A 23805-nucleotide genomic window follows, 5' to 3' on the forward strand; every position below is an offset into this window, starting at 1 on the left:
GGCGAAGGAACGACTTCGTGCTTGTTTTTGTTGCCTTTAAACGTCGTATTTGTGGAGCTAAGCGGCTTTCTCGCTCACGTCAGCAGCTTAGCATCTCGGCTAGCCCGTAGCCGGACAACCGCCGCGGGGCGACGAGCGCTTCGGCTCGGCCACTTTTTCCTCGCTGCGTCGCCCACCGCCACGGAGCCTCCCGGTCGCTTTTCATGCGAGCACTGGAGTTCGCTCGGATATTTTGATGGGAGGCGGCTGGCCGCCGGGTGGACATTGCGGGCAGCACTTGCGAGCGAAGCGGGGGCGGAGGAGGCTGCGGCTGCGGCTGCGGCTGCCGCGACGGCGACGGCGACGGCGGCGGCGACGACGACGTGTCGGGCCCGCATGGAGTCCCTGGCCGGCTACGTGCACAAGGCGGCCGGCGAGGGTCGCGTCCTGACGCTGGCCGCGCTGCTGTTCAACCACAGCGAGGCCGAGACGAGATTCCTGCTGGCCTTCGTCAGCCAACAGGGGGGCCAGAGGTTCACGCCGCTCATCATCGCCGCCCGCAACGGCCACGACAAAGTGGTCCGCCTGCTGCTCGACCACTACCGGGTGGACACGGAGCAGACCGGCACCGCGCGCTTCGACGGGTACGTACAGACTGCCGGCCGCTCGTATTTCTGTTACGCCTCCCTCAGTATAGATTTTTAAGAATCCTGATTACGTGATGCTGGTACATTTATTTCATCCCTTGCCAAGTTTTCATCCTCGGGTCATGATTTTGCTGGGGTTTATCGAGCAATGTGACAAGATTTGCCAAAAATGACAGTCTGACAAATTGTTGAGTCTGGTTGAAAAGGGGCCCGCTTCGACCTGAGTACAACGCACAAGGAATGTTTTTGTGTGATATCGCCGAGAGAGACCCCTCCCGGAAGCCGTCACCTTATCGTGGTGGAGGGGTTTGCGTGTCCCAATGATCCTGGGAGCTTCACGCCCCTGGCAGGGTCACCCATGGCAAACAGGTCCTAGGTGAGGGACCAGACAAAGCACTGCTAACAGACTCCTGTGATGAAAAATAGGACCGGATCGAGGTTTCCCTTGCCCGGACGCGGGTCACCGGGGCCCCCCTCTGGAGCCAGCCATGGCGAGGGGCTCGAAGGCGAGCGCGTGGTGGCCGGGCCTGCGCCCACAGAGCTCGGCGGGGCACAGCCAGAAAGGGTAACGCGAGTCCCCCTTCCCGTGGGCTCGCCACCTGTGGGAGGGGCCATTTGGGTCGGGCGCAGCGCGAGCCGGGCGGCCGCCGAAGGCGGGGACCTCGGCGATCCGATCCCCGGCTACAGAAGCTCAACGGAAGTGGAACGTCACGTCTCTGGCAGGGAAGCAGCCCGAGCTGGTGTGTGAGGTCGAGAAGTTCTGCTGAGGGACTTCAATGCTCACGTGGGCAATGACGGTGAGACCTGGAACGGCGTGATCGGGAGGAACGGCCCCCTTGGTTAGAACCCGAGTGGTGTTCAGTTATTGGACTTCTGCGCTCACCGCGGATAACGTCCATAACGAACACCGTGTTCAAGCATAAGGGTGTCCACGGGTGCACTTGGCACCAGGACACCCTAGGTCGCCGTTCGATGATCGACTTTGCGGTCGTGTCATCGGACTTGCGGCCGCATGTCTCGGACACTCGGGTGAAGAGAGGGGGGGAGCCGTCAACCGATCACCACCTGGTGGTGAGTCGGCTCCGACGGTGGGGGAAGATGCCGGTCCGACGTGGCGGGCCCAAGCGTATTGTGAGGGTCTGCTGGGAACGTTTTCCAGAATCCCCTGTCAAAAGAAGTTTCAACTCCCACCTCCGACAGAACTTTGCTCGTGTTCCGGGGGAGCCGGGCGACATCGAGTCCGAGCGGACCGTGTTCCGCGCCTCCGTTGCCGAGGCGGCCCGACCGGAGCTGTGGCCGTAAGGTGGTCAGTCCTATCGGGCCTTTTTGGCCTGTTGGACTCTTGAGGCAGTTGATGGGTACCGTCTGGCCAAGCGGAATACAGCTTTGGGGGTCGCTGAAGCAAAAAATCGAGCATGGGAGGAGTTCGGTACGGCCATGGAGAAAGACTTCCGGACGGCTGCGAGGAAATTCTGGTCCACCGTCCGGCTTCTCAGGAGTGGGAAGCAGTGCACCGCCAACACTGTGTATAGTGGGCATGGGGCGCTGCTGACCTCGACTCGGGACGTTGTGAGTCGGTGGGGAGAATACTTCGAAGAGCTCCTCAATTCCACCGACACGTCTTCCCGTGAGGAAGCAGAGTCTGGGTTCTCTGAGGCTGGGTCTCCCATCTCTGGGGTTGAGGTCACCAAGGTTAAAAGCTCCTCGGTGGCAAGGCCCCCGGGGGTGGATGAGATTCGCCCGGAGTTCCTCAAGGCTCTGGATGTTGTGGGGCTGTCCTGGTTGACACGCCTCTGCGACATCGCGTGGACGTCGGGGACAGGGCCTCTGGATTGGCAGACTGGGGTGGTGGTCCCCCTTTTTAAGAAGGGGGAACAGAGGGTGTGTTCCAACTACAAGGCGATCAGTCTCCCTGGTAAGGTCTATTCAGGGATGCTGGAGAGGAGGGTCCGTCGAGAAGTCGAATCTCAGATTCAGGAGGAGCGGTGTGGTTTTCGTCCTGGCCGTGGAACAGCGGACCAGCTCTACACCCTCGGCAGGGTCCTCGAGGGTGGGTGGGAACAAGCGCTGATGGAGCATCATTGGCGAGAAGAGCACTGTGGGCAGTAGAAAAGGTCGTGCACATCAGCAGTCAGGTGTTTTTCTGTGAATGCATTCGTTGTGGAGGATTTTGACAGGCATTTGAACTGCTCGATATTTCCACAAAGATGGCAGCCACTTGTCACGTCGCTTGTTTATCCCAGCTGACTTGGGGCGAGTGGCCGTCCGCTAACATCAGAGACCGATGAAATCCTATTCCTTTTGAATGCGCTCGTCCGGTTGACCTTTCCCCCCTGTGTCCGCTCCCGCAGCTACGTGATCGACGGGGCGACGGCCCTTTGGTGCGCGGCGGGTGCCGGCCACTTTGATGTGGTGCGCCTGCTGGTGGCTCACGGCGGCAACGTCAACCACACCACCCTCACCGGCTCCACGCCGCTGCGGGCGGCCTGCTTCGACGGGCGCCTGGACATCGTGCGCTTCCTGGTGGAGCGCGGCGCCGACATCGGCATCACCAATAAGTACCACAACACCTGCCTCATGATCGCCGCCTACAAGGGCCACGGCGACGTGGTGGGCTTCCTGCTGGAGCGCGGTGCTGACCCCGACGCCAGGGCGCACTGCGGCGCCACCGCCCTGCACTTCGCCGCCGACGCCGGCCACCTGGCCGTCGTGGCGGAGCTGGTGCGACAGCGCGCCGTGCTGGCGGCCAACGGGCACGGCATGACGCCGCTGAAGGTGGCGGCGGAGAGCTGCAAGGCGGACGTGGTGGAGCTGCTGCTGGCGCACGCCGACTGCGAGCCGGCGTGCCGCGTCGAGGCGCTGGAGCTGCTGGGCGCTTCCTTCGCCAACGACCGCGAGAACTACGACATCCACAAGACCTACCGCTACCTGCGCGCCGCCATGGACGAGCGCAGCCGCCACCCCGGTGCCGTGCCGGCCAAAGAGCCGCTGGCACCAGTGGAGGCGTACGGCGGGCGGCGCGAGTGCTGCACGCCGGACGAGCTGGAGGCCATCCGGTCCGACCGCGACTCGCTACACATGGAGGGCCTGATGATCCGCGAGCGCATCCTGGGCGCCGACAGCGCCGACGTGTCGCACCCGGTCATCTACCGCGGCGCCGTCTACGCCGACAACATGGAGTTCGAGCGCTGCATCAAGCTGTGGCTGCACGCGCTGCGCTTGCGCCAGCGCGGAAACCGCAACACGCACAAGGACCTGCTGCGCTTCGCGCAAGTCTTCTCGCAGATGCTGCACCTGAAGGAGCGGCTGCCCGCCCACGCGGTTGGTTTCATTCGTCCGCACTGTCCGGGAAGTCACGGCTTTCGGGCCGTTAGTCGGCTCTTTCCACACAAATCGCATTTCCCACAATTCCACATTTTTCATCCAACAATTCCCAACGAAATATTCAACAAAAAAAAGTTTCGTGTGAAATTCCGAATGTTCAGCTCATTTAATTCACCTTTGAAACTCGGGCCGCACCTAACGATTCTTTCAATAATCGACTCATCTCTCTGTTTCAGACCTTCGTTTAAAAAAAAACGGAATAAGATTTCAAACTGACATTGTGGAAAACATAAATTGATGATGATTCATTTCCCGGTTTGGTCCGTAACATCTGTCAGAAAATCGGCACAAAATATTGATCCTTGTTTTCCGACGTAAAAGCAGCTGTTTGCAAATGTCTTATTTTGAAAAAATGCAATCAATCTGCCGGCTTTAATGGAGGATGGCAGAAATCTGAGAATATTCACTGTTGAGAGGCTACAATTCCAAACATTTGGAACGTTTGAAGTTGAACAAGTTGAACTAGTGATCATTTATAATTCCATCAATGTTTGCCGTTGTTCTCCATTTTCCCACCGACTCGAATCCACCTTCCCAAATGCCTACTTATCCTGCAATTCCACATTTTGCGTTAACTGCAAACATTTGGTCACCCGCCCTTTCCGACTGCTGGTGTGCCCGTAGGTGGAGCAGGTCCTGGGCTGCAGCGCGCTGGAGATCAGCCGTAGCATGGCGCGCGCCCAGGCGGCGCCCGAGGGCGAGCTGGCGCAGGCGGCCGACAACTACGAGTCCAACGTCTTCACCTTCCTGTACCTGGCCTGTATCGCCACCAAGACGGCGTGCGGCGGCGGCGACGACGAGCAGCGCGCCCGCATCAACAAGCACGTGTACGACGTGGTCCGGCTGGACCCGCGGGCCCGCGACGGCGCCAGCCTGCTGCACCTGGCCATCAGCTCCAGCACACCCGTAGACGACTTCCACACCAACGACGTGTGCGGCTTCCCCAACGCGCAGGTTTGTGTTTGTTTGCCACCGCATGCAAATGACGTTCACTCACTGACGTTTCTGTTCGTCAACTGGAATCCAAGCGTTGGCTGCCACCGACGTATATATTCGTCAAGTCCGTTTTTCAACGGGTAGGCGTGGCAGAGGGTCTCGCCCAGCTCATCTGAGAAATTTACTTTTGTTAACAACTGTAATGACTAATAAATGCCAGGAGATGGGTCGCTAGGTCGTAGAAAGCGAGTCGCGGTGGTGAGAAAAGATGGCGCAGTTCATGGAGTGAGTGATGAACGCCATTTTAAAAAAGCAGTTGACGTTCAGTTGAGTAAACGTCGCTCACGGCACGTTTCTTAAGTGATTTTTCCATCAAAAGCCCTTTGTCAATGTTGTATTATTGTTTTATAGTTTGAGGTGGCACAAAAGCAAAAATGATCAGCGTCCAAGTCGCTGTTCTGCCTGATGTTTCTTTTCACAAAAAGCTTCATTTCTCCATTTTCTTTACTCTACTGCTGTTTTCTAAAAATTGGAAAGAGCTAGAAACAAACTTTTTTATCAAAAAAATATTAACATTAAAATACAGTAGTGTGTTCATCAAAAAATGATTTTATTCCTACAGAGTACATGCCTATTAAGCCACTGTGACATTAGGCACAGTTAACATTAACGCTGGACTTAAATATCGAATAAAAATGTACTAAAATAATGGGTGGATTCAAATTTATTGCAAATAAATAAAGTCAAATAAAAGTTATCTATAGTGCTATCTATAGTGCCATATTGTCTGCATGTTTACGATCTGCGGCGCACATTTGGCCGCCGGCCCCGGTGTCGACTGCGGACTTGAGACAAGGTACGTAGCGTGACGTATTCAATGTTTACAATCCTGGGGGAACGCTACTTTGAGACCACAAAAGTAGCTTAACTACTGAAAAACCATTCGATGTTGTGGTAGTGACGCTACGGAGAAATGTAGTCAAACTAGTAGTGTCGCTAGTATCCGTCACCGCTGTGTTTGGTTGTAAACATACCGTTACCTGCGGAGTACAGGGCGAGACTTCTCGCGCTTGTTTTATGAGATGCAAACCACAAAGCCTCAGGCAGCCAATTCCTAGCCTCGCGAGATCCGGTCAACAGCCCTATACCTGACGTATCTAAGGATTCCCGGCGGGTTTTGTATCGCTCGCGGCTTCTGCTGCCGATCGACGTATCTCTCGCCTTTCCGGATGGATATCCGGTCGCGTCGTTCCCAACCCTAATACAGTCCCTCCATTCGGGGGTCACTGACGTCAAACCGATGTGTCGTGTTCCCTCCCGTCCCGATGTGAGAACGTAGCACTGCTTGCATCTGACCAACTTGTTGGCGCGGTGTGGGTGGAGCTTTCGACGGGGCCGCTTCGGTCCAGATGCGTTTGTGACTCGGCACGCGACACGCGCTTCCTCCCTTTTCGCTATCCGGGGACACTCATTGGCTGAATGCGTTCGTATCTTTACACCTCAGGTGACCAAGCTGCTGCTGGACTGCGGCGCCCGTGTGGACGCGGTAGACCACGAAGGCAACACGCCGCTGCACGTCATCGTGCAGTACAACCGACCCATCAGCGACTTTCTGACGCTGCACGCCATCATCATCGGCCTGGTGGAGGCGGGCGCGCACACGGACCGCACCAACAAGCAGAAGAAGACGCCGCTGGACAAGAGCACCACCGGCGTGTCCGAGATCCTCCTCAAGACGCAGATGAAGATGAGCCTCAAGTGCCTGGCGGCGCGCGCCGTGCGACGCCACCGCATCACCTACCGCAAGCAGATACCCGCCAGCCTCGAGGAGTTCGTCGAGTTCCACTGACCGATGGCCACGTCCCTTTTTTTGCTTTTTAACTCCCTTTTTTAGGACACGTTCAAATCGCTCCAGAACTCTATTTATTTTTATTAACAACTCCTTACTACTAGCGCCCGACCAGTTAATCGTCCGGCCAATTTAATCGGCCAATATTAATTAGCCCTTTTCAAACAAATGAAAACGTAAAATGCTGCTTTTTTTGAATACACGTTAGCACATTGCAACATAATACGGAGATAATGACATTCAAAAAAACATTCCCCCCTAAAATGGACCAGAAAAAAAGCTGATTTTTGCCAACTTCTCTTATGTAAATTGAAACAAAATCCCAAAGAACAAAGGATTGTAAAGCAGTCAAATGTTCTGCCTGTGATTCATATCTTTTTGTTGTTGTTGCAAGTGACGCAAAAAGAGCTCATTTTATTCATGATATATTTTCTAAATTAGTGAGCCGTTTAATCGGTTATCGACATTTTATTCTGCCAGATATCTGCGTTGGCATCAGCCTAAAAAAAATACATATCGGTCGGGCCCTACTCCTTACTGCATCACATGCTATGCTAGCGTGCTAACGATAGAGTACCGATATGGATACTACAAGTACTTAGAATACGTACTGTACAATTTCAGTGAACGCAAAGAAAGATAATTGTTTCTTTCTGACACGTGATTTGCCGATGTGTCAAACGGCTGCAGTTTAGTGCCAACTACAGGCGAGGAGGACTTACGCGATGTCAACTTCTATAGCCCAGTGGCTGGTATCTGCAGCCTTCACGAGTACCCGATACATCGGAATAAGGCCGGTCTCGGCCCGATACGATACCTGGTATCGGTACTCGCCCGTCCCTAGTTTTAACAGTCTGAATGATTCTATTGTAAAAGCTTCCTTTAAGCGGGCGGGTGACCTTTTTCCAAGCAATACTTGTTGACTTTTTAATGAATGTTAGCCAGCAGGCTAACGTAGCATGTGGCAAACGTTCACGCCACTCAGTGAACCCCGCACACAAGGACCCGGTCTCATTAACACGCAACAGGAAATGTGTGCCTGAACTTTTATTTTGTATTTAGTATTGACAAGCTGATTGTGTGACTTTTAATTGAATAGATGATTTAAAAAAAAAAAAAAAAAAAAAAAATGTTCAGCTCCGCTAAACAAAGTGCCTCAAAACTGTTGTTGGTGTTTTGCATGACATAAAATACACGACGATAGCAGCGAAGACGAATACAGCGACGATGACGAGCACGGCGACGACGACTGCGAGGACGACAGCAGCAGTGACGAAGACTGCAAGAACGCGATGACCGTAACGACGATAGTGGAGGTGCAACAGTTAATTGATTATCATATTAATAGACAAATACATGCTGATAATTGTTTCAAGACCTTGTTTAACTTGAGTGTCCAAATCCTGGGAATTTCGGCCTCTCAACAGTAAATATTTTTATTTCTGTCGTCCTCCATGAAAGCAGACCGGTTATCTTTGTGTGTTTTCAAAATAAGTCATTTGCAATCATCTGCTTTTACTTAGGAAAGGAATGATCAACATTTTTGCGGAGTTTCTGTAAGATGCTATGGAAATGGAAGGGGTGGAAGTTTTAAGAAAATGGTCCTCTTATCATCCGGTTTATCAATTAATCCAAAAGTAATTGACAGATTAATCAATGAAGCTAATTGATGATTGCAGCCCTACACGATAGCGACATGTTTTAGTTATAAAATATAAAGGCAACATTTGACAAAGATAGCAACAATACCAACATGACGTCGGCAAAAGCAACAGCGACAATAACAAGGAAAGCAAACGACGACAACGGCGCCGTCCGCTACAATAACATCAACAGCTGTGACAATAACATGTTTTGTTTGGAAAATTCTAAAACAAACAAACATGTAAAACTCAATAAAGGGAAGAGTGAGGCTACAGGGAGAAGAGATAGCAAGGGTGGAGGACTTTAGATACTTGGGGTCAGCCGGTCCTTTTCTTCCCCTTTTTATTAAAGAAAAAAAATAGCATTGAACAGTATATACTATATATATATATATATGCAACAAACATTGAGAACATTCAGTATATCAACAGTATATAAAAAAGGCGTAAAAAAACAAATGCTGGGGCTTGCAACTTTGTTCAAATAATTTAGTGTTTACAAATATTTGTAGTTTTTCGAGCCTTTTTCTTCCTAAAGTCTTTGTTAAGGTGTGTAAATGTATGTTTCTCATTGTCATATTTACCTTTATGAATATAAAATGTCACCCTTATGAAAAATACATATTTAACATGCTTTCTAAAATATATTTCTCTATATTTTCCTATTTTAAAGAGGAAAGTCTTTGTAAAGAAGCATCATGACAAATTCGTTCAAGGGACGAAGGCGCGCTCAACTCCCCCTCGGTGCTTTCCGCACACCAAAAAGTCATTTCCTTATTGTCCCTTTTGGAATCATGGAATAGTTGTTGTCCTATTTGAAAAGTCACTCGATTCCAAACGGCGTCTTCCGGAACCGTGCAACCAACCTTCTTGTTACAGTTTTGACATTGAGCCAAACCGACACGGCCAATGGCTGTTCCCGACGACTGGCCGGCCAATAGCGGTTTGGCATCACTAAGTACGGCGGAATGTTTTGGCGGGAGTGGAAATTTATGGCAGCACTTTGCTCAGCCGCCAGGGGGCCTGGGTGAGCGCTCCCGGTGGCCATCTTTGTGGAAGTCACTGGAGGCCAGGATGTCCCCTCAAGCTCCGCCCCCTCTACCCAAAGAACGGCGACATCGTCGATGACGTCGTCGCGCGCTGCGGCCGCCGTCTTCCCGCCGCGTCGTCACAAAACGTCCGCCGGCTTCCCGTTGGCTGCTGCTGGCTCCTCCTGCGCCAGACTCCGCCTCTTCCTAGAGAAGAAGCCCAGCTGCGCGCACACATTAGTTGTGTGTGTGTGTGTGTGTGTGTGTGTGTACAGATAAGAGTTTGTCAATGTAAGTGTGTGTGTGTGTGTGTACACGCACCCTCCACAGCGTGAGCACGATAATGGCCAGCGCGAGGAATCCTGCAGCTGAACTTCCCAAAATGACAATCAGCAAGATGGCGCCGGACTTGTGCTCCTTCTTCAGCTCCACGAACGTCTGCGCATGACCTCCGGCCACATGGGGGCGCCGTGACACACGCGCACACGCACTCACATTAGCGGCGGTGGCGCTGTCATGGTGTGATTATCACTTTTGTTGATGCCGCTGTTGTTGTGCCCATTGTTCTCGTCGATCAACTTTTCAAGCTTTTATTTTATTTTTTTTCTCCTTTTTTAACAAATTTGCTGCATGTTAAACATCACGCGAGCAGAACCAGACAACGGGTCTGCCGACTGGTGTGTATGCTTCGCTAACGAGCGTGACTACACGTCGATGACGTGATCGTTTGAAGCCGAACTTGCTAAACTGTTGTTGACTTTCTAGCGGTGTCTTTGGCCGAAAGTGAAGTAGAGCGGAGCCCTGCGTGCTCGCGCTTTGTCACGCGCAGGTTCGCACATTGGCGGACATTTTGTGGTTAAAAGCAAAATAATATAATTTTTTTCCATGCATCAATTATCCACGGGTTTTTGGCCCGCTCCACTGTACATGTTGTTGATAGAAATATATGTTAAAAACGCAAACGAAGTCTAAACATTGGCTCTTGTCATCTTTGGTGACATCTTGTGACATTGCAGACGTTTCAAGTGGCTGCGGGTGTTTTGTTCGGCGAACCGGGAGGCAGCGCTTCGTTTTGTCGAAAGCGGAGGTGGGAAACCCTTTGCGCATCACGATGAGGTATTTGCGGCTCGACTCGGCCACCGGCTTCCTCGGAATCCAAACCGAGACCGAAGTCCGCAAAGTCGTCTTCGGCGTCTGAACGGCACGACTCGAGCGTCGTACGCGTTTCGGGAATTCTAACAATTTGATGACGTCGCCGGACGACGATTCGAGTTGCATCGTGGGATACGCGCAAGGCCCCGCACAAGGACGGAATTTGTGCTCACGAGAAAAGGGCAGAGCCGCACCTGTCTGACCGGACGCTCCTGCTGCAGGAAGAACGGACCTGAAGAGTCCAAGCGGACGTCCGCGCTGAGCAAAACCCGCAGAGTCCTGAAGACCACCTGGAGAAGGTGCACACGCAATTCACAATTCAGTACTTTTCTGGGGGACAATTCGCTATTGGGTGGGAAATGCCAGAAGCGAGTGACCTTCTGCAAGACCGGTCGCCGGAGTTTTCCTCTCAGGGTCAACGTGACGCGATCGGACGCCGGAAGGAAAAGTTTGCAGTCGGCCGACACGCTCGCACTGTTGCTGGCGTTCTGCACGAGGCACGCGCGCAGTGTTACTTTGGGCTCGTGCAAACGTGCGCACGTACGCGCACCAACCATCTGCGTCAGGTGCGTCAGGTCCTCCGCTGTCGCCTGATCGGCTGCTGCGGGTTGCGTCAGGACGCAGGAGGCGGCGGCCTGCGGAGACGAGGGAGGGGCGTGAGCCGGGCGATCGACGGCCGGACGGGCGGGGCCGAGGAACGGACCTGGTCCCGGTCCCGGCCCAGGCCGCAGTGCGTGAGGCTCAGCAGACGGTTGCCGTGGAGACTCACAGCCCAGAGGTCGGCCCTGAAGGACACGCCGTCAACGGGGAACCACGACAGGTTCTCCAGCTGGGACCACAACACACACACATTGATATATTTACACATTCTCTTTCTTTGTGTGTATGTAAAAAAAAAAAATATATATATATATATATATATATAAGGTCAATGTTTTACTCGCGACCTTTTTCCCACTCGTGCTTTCCTACTATATGATATTTCTGCACACTAGTAGAATGACTAGAGTGCACTAGAAGGACAACTACATCACTAGTTGACATCTGCACACCACTTGTGAAGCACTAGTAGAATTTTTGCTTATTAGTGGCACTAGTAGCATGGCGCTGTCAACTTGTGCTTATGCCGAAGCATCTTTCCATGCGACTGACATAGAAAGACACGTTGAAAGACGGGAAGACGTCGTCTTCGTCTTCGTCGTCTTCATCTCCCGGGGACGCCAAAGACTCGGATCGGACGACGAAGCGGGAGGGGCTTTGATCTCTGCGGAGAGAGACGAGCTGTCATTCGATTGGCCGGCGGACGTTCGATCGCCGGCGGGCCAACTGACGCGGTGAAGACGATGTCCGTTCGGTACTTGAGGGCGAGCGTGATCTCGGCGTCGTTGTCATCGGGGGAGGCGTCTTCGCCTTCGCTAGAACGCGCGCGCGCGCACACACGTTACGCGTTTAATGTGTGCGTGTACGTAGGCGAGTGATTGCACGTGTGCGGCGTTCTCACCTGCCGGCCGCCATGGCGAGCCAAAGGTGGTCCAGAAAGACCAAAGAACTGAACTCGAACTCCACCCGGAAAAACACCTGGAAGGAGAAAGCCAGCGTCCGTCCGTTTTCTATGCGGGACCGGTCACCGGTCCACGTCAGGGCACACGTGGACAAACAAAGGAACATCTCGGGCTCGCACCTGAGACGAGGCCTTCATGAACGGAGCGCTGATGTTACACCGCCTCCGATTGGCCTCCTCGGAGAAGCACTCCATTCGCACGTCTGATTGGTCCTGTCAGAAAGGGGCGGGGCCAGACAAATCCTTCGCTAGGGATTCGGGAGACTCTCAGACTGAATCGAATCAAATCCGGTCGAATAAAATTGAATTAAAACTAACCGACTCGTATCAATTCAAAGCTACGTTTTCCGCGCGCTCACCTTGACGACGAGGCTCGCGAAGACGAGGTTGCGCGAGGAGGAGATGAGGACGGAGGTCCCGTAGGCGTTCTCACCGCGGTTCTCCAGGCGGGCGAAGAAGGCCGCCCTCCTCCGCCTCGTGTCCACCACGAACGCGCCGGCGGCCTGCGGCGTCCCCTGCTGCCCGCACACCGACCGCCACGCCTCCTCCGGAGAACTGCACAACTGTCTACACGGGAACACAAACGCTTCTTACTGCGTGTGTGCGCCTGTTTGCGCGCGCGAGAGTGAGAGACTCACCGGACGCCGGTGAGGTCGGTGTGAGTGTCGATGATGAGGTCTGGCACGCAAGCGTCTTCCCGCGCGCATCCGTTCCAAAATGGGAGCTGCAACAAATGCAACAATGCTAGCTAATGTAACGTTTACGCTAAGCTAAGCTAAATGCTACGATAGCCTCTTTCCGCTGCGCTACGTCATTGATTAGCAGCCCGGCGCGCTCGGTTGCAAGCGAGTTGTCGCGTCGTCGGCGTGCCGCAGGGTGCCGTGACTTCACCTCGGCCTTCAGCGTCGTGGGCCAATCGGGGTCCAGCATCGGCCCGTCCTCTGAGCTCCACAGCCCCGCCTCCAGCCCCGCCGTGATTGGACGGCCGTAATCCATCGTGTCCTGTTCAGAGGACCGCTCGGCCTGTCAGTGTACTTGTGCGTGAGCGTGCGCGATATGTGAGCGCACGTGTGCGCCTCACCTGCACTGTGAATCCGTGACGTCGGCATTGTTGACTTCCCGTTGTCAGCGTCATCGTTTTCGTCTGTAGTTGTTCGCGGTCGTCCAGAACGGCTCGATGAGGAAATCGTTTTTCGTCTAAACTCAGCTGGTAGCGGACCGCTGTCGAGGGGGTGGAGTCAGAGGTCCGGCGTTAGCGGATGTGATGTGCCGCCGAATGACTTACAACTTGGCGGAGTCCATTTTAACAAGAACTGTTACGCGAGTAAACGATGTATGAAGCAGAACACTTTAGAGTAGAAGAGTTGAAAGGTGCTTAACAGGCTGCAGGAGGCAATAGGAGATGAAGCACCTTGCTCAAGCGAGGAGACAACTCTGGAAACAGCGGAAGAAGACTTCTGGAGTGGAAAAAGGAGGGCATAAGCACTCTCCAGGCTGAGATTAAAATCCGTCTGGCATCCCTCCGTAGAGCAGAGCGTTTACAGATACCAAGAAGGAAGAAAGAACAAACCAGAACACGGTTCTACAAAGATCTCTTCAAGTTCCTAAAGACTCTCTTCACCGAAGAGCAAAAGTGGGCCATCTTGTCAGACAGCCCCCCCCCCCCCCCAGAGCATCAATTTGAGACTGGCCCTCCAACTTGGAGAGAGGTGAAAAAGATTGTCTGTGGGGCAAGAACAGCATCAGCTCCTGGGCCAAACGGAGTCTCATACATAGTGTCTAAGAATGCACCAGCTGTTTCTGTAGGTTTCTCTGGAGGCTCTTGAGAAGAGTCCGGCAGAAGAGGACCTGACCCAAAGCGTGGCGCAGACCAGACGGCGTTTTGATCGCAGTGAACATCAGCCAGGTCTGCCCGGTCTCCCTACTTATTTTGGAAGGTCAGGCTCCCACCGGGCTCACGGTGCGCAAAAACACACCTGCAGGTGACACAAATCGAAAACTCTCGTGATGAGGGGAAAGTCACCGCCTTCGGTGACTGGGCGCAAATGGAGACGCAAGAGGCAACGTGAGCTCTCAGGCACGCCGACATCGTCTGCAATGTTCGGCAAGGGAGAGGAGGCCTCGGGCCGACAACTACTTTTCCCGTCCTGGAGAAAGGCCACCACCGCTCCTGCACGAAGGAAGACGGTAGTGAGGGAAGTGCGACGTTTGTCGTCCTTCCGACGCCGCATAATCTCCACGGGTGGGTCGGTAAGGATGCTGGTTGCGCGCTTTGCTCCGGGCCAGCGCCCACGCCGGCACATACTCGCAGGGCGCAAAACCAGTACACTTGGCGCCATAACCGACTTTTAAAGACCCTTGCGTCCACACCGGTGGGGTTAGTCCATCCGGCATCACTTAGCTACCTCCGCCAAGATCTGACCCCTCACGGACAACTGCCTTTATCCACGAAGGGGCTACAGCTACCATCAGGCTGGACTGAGCACGTGACTGGAGACTCACAGCAGATGGTGTTTGCTCCAGAACTTGCCGCCGCCACCACCTTGACACCTGATCTGGTGCTGCGGTCCCCTTTCCTAAAGAAGGTTTACAGAATTTGGCTCACCGCACGCCGGGAGGATTCCGCGGACGAGGCATACGAGCGAAAACATCTGCGCTATGCCGAGTCAGCTGCCGAAGCACGACGTCACGGCTGGAACACGGAAGTCCGCCCAGTGGAAGGTTCGTGGGAACGTCTACCACCGAACCCCCGAGGCCAGAGCCGGCGTGCCGTGCCGCCGCGAGCTAAGATCTGATCCGCCTCCCGTTGGCCGTGTAAAGCGCTAAAGGCCGAAACGGCCCACGAGCCGGAGGGGCACTGGTGGTCCCGCGGCCCGAAATTCAACTTCCCTCAAGTTTCTCCAAGTCCGCCATCCTGTGTATGTGCTCGCGCAGGACATCGACATCTTTAGCCAGGGTTTTGCATGACACACTGATTGTGTCATGCATTCGTGTGTGTGTGTGTGTCTGTATAAGTGCGTGTGCGCGTGGATGTTGTCCAGATGTTTCGAGTGTGCACGTGGCAACTTGTCATCCGGCAGTGTGATATCGTCTTGGAGTCATCCGATAGGCCAAACGTGGCGATAGCAGTGGAAAAAAACCGAGCACTTGGACTACATGCTGAAAGAGTTTTGGGTAGCGTCGCGCGTACCGACGCGATGGGCGGCGTCGCGCGTGTCAGCTGTGGCGCCGCGCAGGCGCAGGCACACCACGGCGACCATGCAGGCGACCGCTCGTCCCGCTCTCTGGCAACCCTTGCGGAACACGTTCACCTTGGCGGGCTCGAACGTCAGCGTGGACTCCAGACGCACCACCTGGCGACACCTGCGGGGGGGCGGGGCGGGGCGGGGCGTGGTCACGTTACGCATGACGCACGCGCGTGCACGCCGCGGGACTGACCGCACGATGACGGCGGCGCCGAGCGCTCCGACGGCGACGTTTCCGAGTCCGTCGCCATCCTCGGCGGCGTGAAGACTTTGGCCGAAGTACTTGAGTCCCGAGTCGAGGCTGACGGCGGCGAGACGCTGAGGAGAAAGACGGAAGATTCGTCACCGTCGTCGCGATGGTCGCGTGCGCGTGTCACGTATTTCGGCAATGGCGTGCGGTTGCCGCCCCCACCTGCGTGTGGTGCGCGCGAATGCTCCTGCGGTGCCCGTGATACAGGTACAGTGCCCCCCGGTGGTCGTCTTCAAGCGGCGCACCCACCGCCAAATCGTTGAAGCCGTCCGCATTCACGTCAGGAATTTGCGCCAGGGCGGAGCCAAAGCGCGAATTGCGAGCGGGCGAGGGAAGCAGCGCCCCCTGCAGCGCCAACGGAGCCTGCGAGAGCGCGCGCGCGCGCACACGCAAACACTCATTTGGGAGTAGCGCATACACTTCTGTTGCGTGTGTTCACGTGTCTGCAACTGTGTTTGCGTGTACATGCGTGTGTGTGTATAATGAGGCTATGCCGATTCCGTATCGAAACCGAAAAATCGCGGTCTTCAAATACGCGAAGCTTTGTCGCCTTTGAAGTGGCACAACGGCGACACGCCCGTTCACGCGTGTCCCACCCTTCTGCGCGCACCCACCCACATGAGCTCACGGCGCTCCCAAACTTCACCCATCCCGCCATTTCTTTTCACCGCTTCTCGTCACGCGTGGTCGCGGGCGTGCCGGGGCCTAGCCCGGCTATCTTCGGGCGGGAGGCGGGGCGCACCCCGAACCGGTCGCCGGCCAATGGCAGGGGACGCGAAACAAGCAACCGTTCGCGCCTACGGGCGATTTAGAGTCCTCGGTCGACCGAGCACGCGTGTTTTTGGGAGGCGGGAGGAAACCGGCGTGCACCGGGAGAACATGCCGACTCCACCCGGGCGGGGCCGGGATTTGAACCCCGGTCCCCAGAACTGTGATGCGGATGGGCTCACCACGCCGGCCTTGTTTTGACCTATTTTGTTGTTGGCTTTCTGGTTTGCGGCACAAATAGGAAGTCTGTTACGGCGCTAATTAAATGTTGACGTAGACAGCAAGTTTGTTTGATACGCTCGCTACTTAGTTCCTTCGTTTCTGCTTTACAGCCCGGACCGGCGTAATGAAGTGTCGTAAATAAATAGTCGCGTTTTTTGATTGCAATCTCTTCTTAAAACCTCTTTTCACCCTCCGCCCAAAAATTTCGGGTATCAAACCGCGGGTCAGAAATCGCGCTACGTATCGAATTGCGACCTTAGCGTGCACTTATGTCGTGCGCGTCGTCGTGTTGTGTGCGGAGCGTTTACCTTTGCGTGTGTGTCGAGCGTGTGGATGTACACTTTGCCAGTCTCGTGCGCGTCGTGGCTACAGTACATGGGCGCCGCCACTAGGAGGAGGTCACTCCGCGAGTCGCCATCCACGTCCATCGACAACAACACGCTGCCGTAGTAAGAGCCCATCTGACGCGCGCGGGAAACAACGTACGTGACGCACACGAAGCTATCGTCGTACACGTGAGGTCTCGATCAGACCTGCTCTCCCAAGAGCGCCTGCAGGACGTCGACGTGTCCGCGGCGATCCAGCGTGAAGGCGACGACCTTCCCGCTGTGGTTGAAGCGCGGCGCTCCGGCCACCAGGATCTCGTCCCGCGAGGCGCCCGTCGGGACCAGCGACCCCAGCGAGTAGCCTGAGGGAGGACGGCAGCGGCGTCAGCTGTCGCGGCGCCGCGCCGCAACAGCGCCGTCCGGCGGCTCCTACCGAGGTAGGCGGCGTGGTTCCGGAGCTCCTCGGGAAACTGGTCGCCGTACGCCGCCTGGGCGAGCAGCAGGTTCCCGTGCGGGCTCTGCTTCAGCACGGCGCCGTTCCAGTCGTACGCGCCCACGACGCCCACCAGAAGGCCGTCCTGAGAAACACGAGCGGTTAGCTGAGATGCGAGCTTCTCATCCCGGGTCTGGCGACCAGTCCGTCGTGTATGTCTACACGTGTCCTGGGATATATCGGCGACCGGTTTTTCATTTTCTTCCGCACACCCTGCGATCGGCGAGCGGCGGACATGTCGATGGCGCGGCGTTTGTTGTCCAGGTCGCTAGGAGAAGAGAAACGTGCGAGAGGAATGTTCCGGAGCGATCGGTTGCGCTCGCACGCGGCGGAAATTCCCGTGGAATCTTCTTTTCTGACTTGAGCTCATCGCTCGGTCCAGAAGAGCCGAACTCGGAACGAGTTCGATCGAGTCCGAGTCCGAGTCCGAGTCCTAAAACCCGTTTTCGTCGAGCACTGTCGTCGACCCGAACGCTGTACGGTATAAACGCCTGACGCGTCCCGTCGTCCGCGTCGCGCCGAAAACAAAGCCGATTCGATCGATCGATCGAGCGATCGATCGTGTGGGCGGAGCCGACGTTTGTGGACAGCGCGCAGAGAAAATCGAGTTGACAATGATTTCAATACAATTGGGTCTTTGAAAAAATATTGACGATAAATCAATTCGCCAACTACCTGCTACATCAATGAATAAAAACCAAAGTCGAGAAATCAACATTTTTAACCAACACAATTCGGATCGAATTTTGAATTCCCATTTTCAATCTTATCATTTGTCATTATTTGAATGATGACGAAGCAATTGAAATCCAAACATTTCAAATGTATATTTAGTAATGTTAGGAAAATACTCAAAATGAAATAGCATTACTACTCCGGCCGAATTGATTTGATTGAAAATCAATCAATGAACCAATGATTTAATTCGGTCATTGAATAAAAAGTAAATAATGATGAATACAAATGTAAGATGGTTTGTTTTACACATAAAATGTACTCTCATTGTAAATGTGATGTAATAAGCATTCAGCTAAATTAACACAGAACCAACATAATTCCAAAGAATGGTGACGAAATAAACGCGCATGTACTTAAAAGTATGTTGCATCCCCGACGTCGGCGACCGATGCGCTCGACTGGCTTATTTGCGCTTTCCGCGTCGCGTTCGGCTTCAAAAGTAACGAGCTCATTTTCAAAGCGGAACGAGTCGAAGCGACAGACGCTCGTGTTCCGAAAGTCACGAGTCGCCGGCGAAAGAACCCGCCGGCTTACCGTCGGCGCAGTAGCGCGACTTGGCACCTGCGCAGCTTTCCGGCGTGGGCGCGAGTGTCCAGCTGCCGCTCCCCTTGCGTCGTGTTGTCTTTGGCCTGGAGTTGTCTCACACGGGTTGCGTTTCAGTTTTGGAGTGTTTGTGTTGCGTTACGTCGGTGTTGTCTTTTCGTGTAGTTTGGATTTTGTGGCTTTCTGTTGTTTGTCGACTGGATTGTGTCGCGTTTGTTGTGTTAGCGCTGTGTAGTCCTCGTGTTCCTGTTGGTTTTTGTTCTTATGCTTTTGTGTTGTTGTATTGTATTGCATAAACAGGAAGAATCGATCCTAAGTCCGTGCATTTCCTGAGCCGCTTCTCCTCACGTGCCGGAGCCTGTCCCGGCTGTCATCGGGCAGGAGGCGGGGTACGCCCTGAACCGGTCGCCGGCCAATGGCCGTTGATTCTAAACGTGTATCCTTCATACTTTAGAATTTTCGGTGTGTACAACGTTCCGTTTGTGGATGTACAGCACTTTTCAAATGCTCTGTAAATCGAGGTAAGCTGAGATGTTTTTTCGATGCCAAGCTCCTTGTTTCCTCAAATAACCTGGAGAACGCGGCTACGCGAGACGGCCACAAAGGCGAAGGTTTGCGTTCGGGCGGAGTCGGCGGACTCACCTGCAGAAGGTGCGAGGAGAATCCCGCCTGCGCCATCTGCAGGCCGAAGCCTCGCCCCGTCCCGCCGCTTCCTGACAAACACCGGAGCGATCGGTCGACATCCCGGTCTTCCCGATTTAGCCGTCGGTGGCGAGCGCCGCGCTCACCTTCCAAGGTAAAGATCCTCTCCCCCAGCGCGTCCACGATGTCCTTCAGCGCCGCCTCGTCGGTCACGTTGAAGAAGTGGTCCTCGTCGGGGTCGCTGGCGATGAAGCGGATCTCCTTCAGGAAGGCCTCCGGGTTGACGCCGCGCCGGTTGTAGTAGCCCAGGACCTCAAATCGCACGTAGACAGGAAGTGTCGCCGCACGTGATTGTGTTATGTCGTGTCAGTGTCGTGTAGTGGTCTCACCGCGATGGCGTACATGGTGATGTTGTCGCGTTTGCACCGACGGACGGCGTCGTCGAGCCGAGGATTGTCGTGAGATTCTCCGTCCGTGATCACCACCAAAACCTTGTGAGCGCCGGGACGACCGCCGCGCTCGAACGCCTGCGATCTGAGGAAACCGCAAGCACCGGCGCGGCAATGATACACACGGACACGCACCGATCTCCGGCGCGGCGTGCGGGGCGAGGCGCGCACCTGGCCACGTTGATGGCCAATGCCGTCCGGGTCTCCTCGCCTCCTCGCTGTCTGATGTCACCCGCGGCCGCCAGGACTTCCTCCACCGTCCGGTGCTCGCCCAGACGGAACTCGTGGACCACCTTGGAGCCGTACTGCAGCACCCCCACCTGCGCACCCGCACGCCGATGTCACGGGAACAGAAAAAGCCAACGGACGGGGTGGACCGGGAAAACCGGAAGCACGAGGATGACCGGGCGGATCGGGACGACGGGAACGACGAGGACAAGGACGAAAGGGAGGTTGAGGAGGAGAATGACACGAGGAGTACGCCGTTGGAGGGTACAACCGGGAGGAAGTGGAGGACGGCGAGAACGACGAGGAGGATGGGGGGGACGAGGGCGATAATAAGGACGAGAACGACGAGGAGGACCGGGAGGAAGGGGACGACGGAGAGGACGGTAAGGACGAGGAAAACACAAAAGAAAATGAGAAGGGTTCTGACAACGAGGAAGTTGAGGAGGAGAAAGATGACGAGGAGGACGGTGAAAACGAGGAGAACGACGCCGACCTGCGTCTGACTGGGGCCGATGTTGAACTTGTTCAGGACGTTGATGAGGAAGTCCCTGACGTCGCCCCACGGGTAGATGGAGTTGGAGCCGTCCACCACCATCACCAGGTCCACGAACGTCTCGCACCCTGCGCACAGGTGAGACGGATGCCCGCGTGGACGCACACGGACGTGACGCCGAGGAGACGGACGGACTTACTCTGGAAGGCGGGCGTGACGGCGCCCAGCATTTGGAAGCGCGCTCCCACGCGGGCGCACATTCCCGACGTGTACAGGGAACTGCCGCACTCGTGGGACCAGCGCGGACCGCACGTCTGCCGACGACACCGCCGCGTTGTTAGCGACTTAGCATCCGTCCTTGTTAGCATGCTAGCATGTCGGTGTGCGTCAGCACGCCGGCATTCATCACTTTTAGTATGTTCACACGACTCGCCACAAAGCTTCCGTCTCTGCGATCCGCGGTGAGCGTCATTCCCAGCCTCATGCCGTCTTTCCGCTGCGCCGGCACGCGGTCCACGGACACGTTTCCTGGTCACGTGACAGCACGTCAACAGATCGTCCGGCAGGGGGCGGAGCTTCGGGCCGCGCGGCTCACCCAGGTGCAGGCGGCTGCAGGCGCCGCTCGAGTTCCCGTGGTCCACGGGACACCTGAACACATCGCCGGTCCGCTGGTCGCCCGTCCGGGCCAGGGGGGCGCCGACCAGGAGCCTGCGGGCGTACGCGCACGCACATACGAACACGCATTCGCGGGGACGCGTGCCAACACGCATTTGCACACACGTGTGCATGTGTGAAGACCCCCAAAATGAGGTTACTGGGAAATTGAAAAGTGGCGTGTGCGTGGATACATTTGTGTTTGCGTGGGAGTCAGACTCCACAGCTCATCGTTAACGTGGACTCGACACACACACTTCCTGTTGACTTTTGTGTGTGCGCTTGTTTCCCCCCAATGCGCCGCGGGACATCGCCGTTAACGATGTCAATCGTTTGTCCGCCTCGCGATAAACACGACGAAGAGCGAGATGAAGGGGAGCACGTCGAGCGCACGCGACTTGTCGTCTGCCTTATTGAGTCCAGCTGCGAATTTTCCTCGGACGGAGAAAAACATTCCGAGACGACGACGGCGGCGGGGAAGAAGAACGAATTTGACAAGCGCGCACGCACGCACCACCCAGAAAAGAGAAGATAGACGGCGGCGAGACGAGCCGAGGTGAAAAGTAGAAACAAATGGAAAGACGAGTGTGTGTGAGAAGCATCCGTCACCATCGGCGTCCTTGCGCGTAGTGTTGTTGTAGCGTGTAACCGAAGTGGTTTTCCTCGGAGCCTCGGAAGATCTGCGCTCGCTTGGAGTTGAGGTTGAAGCACACGAGCGAGTCTGCAACACAGCAACGACAACGACAACGCAATTGAACGTGAGAGTGAAACGGGAGCCGCTTCAGGCTTCTTGGGAGGCCGAGCGCGCCGCAGAGGTCGCGGAAAGCTTTTCCTGTCGTGCACAGAAAATTGCGCACGCCAGGAACCGCCGCCGTCTCTCGTTCCGGACCGGACATCCGTCCCAATATCGACAGTATCGATACCGAGTCAGGCTCGGTGGCGATACCGGCGCGACGGGCTCGATCCGGTAGTTCGACTTTCGCGCGCGTATGCGCCGCCGCGGTTCCGTCAAAGAGGCGGCAGCCGGGTCGCCCCCGACTCGCGTTAACCGTGTCGTAGCTTCACGTGACTCGACGGCGCAAAGCGAACGAGCCGGCGCGCGCGCAACATCGGCAGAGGGGAAGAGGAGTGTCGGAGGGCGATATTGTCAGGGCCAAAATGACGCGCCTTGTAAAAAAGCCCGAAAGTGGGAACGCTGCAAATTGACGGAAGCGCATGCGGAAGAAAACGCCTCCGTCAAAGCGCATTCGGACCCGGGTGCCGACTATTTCGCAATTGAGCAATTTCACGATGCGTCGACCTCAGCTGTTGAAAAACGGCGACTTCTGGCCCCGTATCGACTCGGTATCGCATGTTCGATTGCTTGAACGTCTCATTTTGCTAAAACGCTACGCGGAACTAAAATAGCGGATAGCAGGACAACTCCGATCGTTTGCAAAAGTCTCTGAAAAACAAAATGTGAAACAGCCGTTTCACGTGACTCGCTTTGGTTTGCTGACCTGAGACGCTTTCTCAGCGATTCGAGTACTCTAAGTGAAGAACACGGAGCAAGTGCAAATCTCCGACACGTTTGTTCGCTCACCGAACAGAGTGATGAAACATGATTTCTCTCCATATAACCAAATCGGTCAACGTGGAGAATGTGTGCCAGTTTTTGTGCTCCTTCAGTAAATGTCAGGCACGCCCAAAATACGGTCTCCAGCACAGGTTACAATTACAGTCGAAAACATAGATGTAAAATCCAGAAAATGCCAGACATGATCTCTTGGCCTGGCCGGATCAGGCCAGAGAGTTTCAGCAAGCTCACACAGGCGAGATCCTCACGAGCAAGACAGCGTGGGAAGAACTGTCTTGAAAGTGCGGAGACCCTCACAGCTGCGCTCTTCTTCTTCGCTCTCCTCCCATTTTGCTCACGTGCTGCATTTTTCCGATTGGCTGTGTTTTTTAACGATTGGCTCATTTGACAGTCAACCATCCATCCATTTTCTTTCGCTTATCCGAGGTCGGGTCGCTGGGGCAGCGCAGAAGCCCGGACTTCCCCTCTCCTTGTCCACTTCGTCCAGCTCCTCTGGGGGGATCCCGAGGCGTTCCCGAGCCAATCTGGAGAGACCCTAGTCTCAACTTTGAGCCACCTCATCTGCCTACCCTCGATGCATAAGAGTAGTGGCTCGACTCTGAGCCCCACCCGGATGACCGAGCTTCTCACCTAGGACTCGTTCTTCAGCTTGACGGCATCACCGACGGGTTCGGGGATCGCCGCCACGACAGGCGCCGACCGCCTTACGGCCACAGCTCCGGTCGGCCGCATCGACGACGGAGGCGTGGAACGTGGTCCGCTCGGACTCAATGTCCACCGCCTCCCTCGGGATGAGGGCGAAGTTCCGTCGGAGGTGGCAGTCGAAACTCCTTCTGACGGGGCTCTGCCAGACGTTCCCGGCAGACCCTCCCAATACCTTTGGGCCTGCCACCATCGGAGCCAACCCGCCACCATCACCTTTGCTTTCCCTGAAAGCTCCGCGACGCGGTCTGCTCAGGGAAGCGGGGACGAATCCACACAATTCCTTTCCGTAATTTG

General features: G+C 55.2%; 2 protein-coding genes across 13 annotated transcripts in view; one reads left to right on the plus strand and one right to left on the minus strand.

The window, feature by feature from the left end:
• Positions 1-10439, plus strand: fem1b (fem-1 homolog b). Of its 3 annotated transcripts, none has more exons than XM_061676364.1 (5): positions 286-623; positions 2978-3947; positions 4635-4964; positions 6451-8111; positions 9450-10439. In XM_061676364.1, exons 1-4 carry the CDS (start codon positions 376-378, stop codon positions 6793-6795), a joined length of 1893 nt encoding a protein of 630 aa, XP_061532348.1. In that variant the 5' UTR covers positions 286-375; the 3' UTR covers positions 6796-8111; positions 9450-10439. The 3 variants fall into 3 exon arrangements, with proteins under 3 accessions (XP_061532350.1, XP_061532348.1, XP_061532349.1); XM_061676365.1 differs by having other exon boundaries at positions 9457-10439; XM_061676366.1 differs by having other exon boundaries at positions 1-623; positions 6451-10439.
• LOC133402517 (integrin alpha-11-like) overlaps positions 8640-23805 on the minus strand; it is a 20107-nt gene continuing 4941 nt past the window's right edge. For 2 of the 10 annotated variants that reach the window (XM_061676355.1, XM_061676357.1), the window contains exons 2-26: positions 20776-21951; positions 20577-20704; positions 20027-20175; positions 19796-19940; positions 19553-19718; positions 19407-19477; positions 17424-17568; positions 17198-17352; positions 16973-17125; positions 15837-16037; positions 15618-15742; positions 15370-15542; positions 13261-13400; positions 13071-13181; positions 12818-12903; positions 12539-12746; positions 12300-12392; positions 12120-12228; positions 11950-12028; positions 11771-11882; positions 11322-11447; positions 10996-11253; positions 10813-10908; positions 9788-9904; positions 8640-9690 (exon numbers count right to left, since the gene is read on the minus strand). In XM_061676355.1, the coding sequence (XP_061532339.1) occupies positions 9607-9690; positions 9788-9904; positions 10813-10908; positions 10996-11253; positions 11322-11447; positions 11771-11882; positions 11950-12028; positions 12120-12228; positions 12300-12392; positions 12539-12746; positions 12818-12903; positions 13071-13181; positions 13261-13400; positions 15370-15542; positions 15618-15742; positions 15837-16037; positions 16973-17125; positions 17198-17352; positions 17424-17568; positions 19407-19477; positions 19553-19718; positions 19796-19940; positions 20027-20175; positions 20577-20704; positions 20776-21364 (3819 nt within the window). In that variant the 5' untranslated portion in view covers positions 21365-21951 and the 3' untranslated portion in view covers positions 8640-9606. Of the gene's footprint in view, positions 9691-9787; positions 9905-10812; positions 10909-10995; positions 11254-11299; positions 11448-11770; positions 11883-11949; positions 12034-12119; positions 12229-12299; positions 12393-12538; positions 12747-12817; positions 12904-13070; positions 13182-13260; positions 13401-15369; positions 15543-15617; positions 15743-15836; positions 16038-16972; positions 17126-17197; positions 17353-17423; positions 17569-19406; positions 19478-19552; positions 19719-19795; positions 19941-20026; positions 20176-20576; positions 20705-20775; positions 21952-23805 lie in introns of those variants that run through there. The other 8 variants (XM_061676363.1, XM_061676361.1, XM_061676360.1 and 5 more) reach the window with 8 other exon arrangements.

Source organism: Phycodurus eques, chromosome 5 (genome assembly GCF_024500275.1).
Source record: "Phycodurus eques isolate BA_2022a chromosome 5, UOR_Pequ_1.1, whole genome shotgun sequence".
In the NCBI taxonomy this organism is placed as follows: Eukaryota; Metazoa; Chordata; class Actinopteri; order Syngnathiformes; family Syngnathidae; genus Phycodurus; species Phycodurus eques.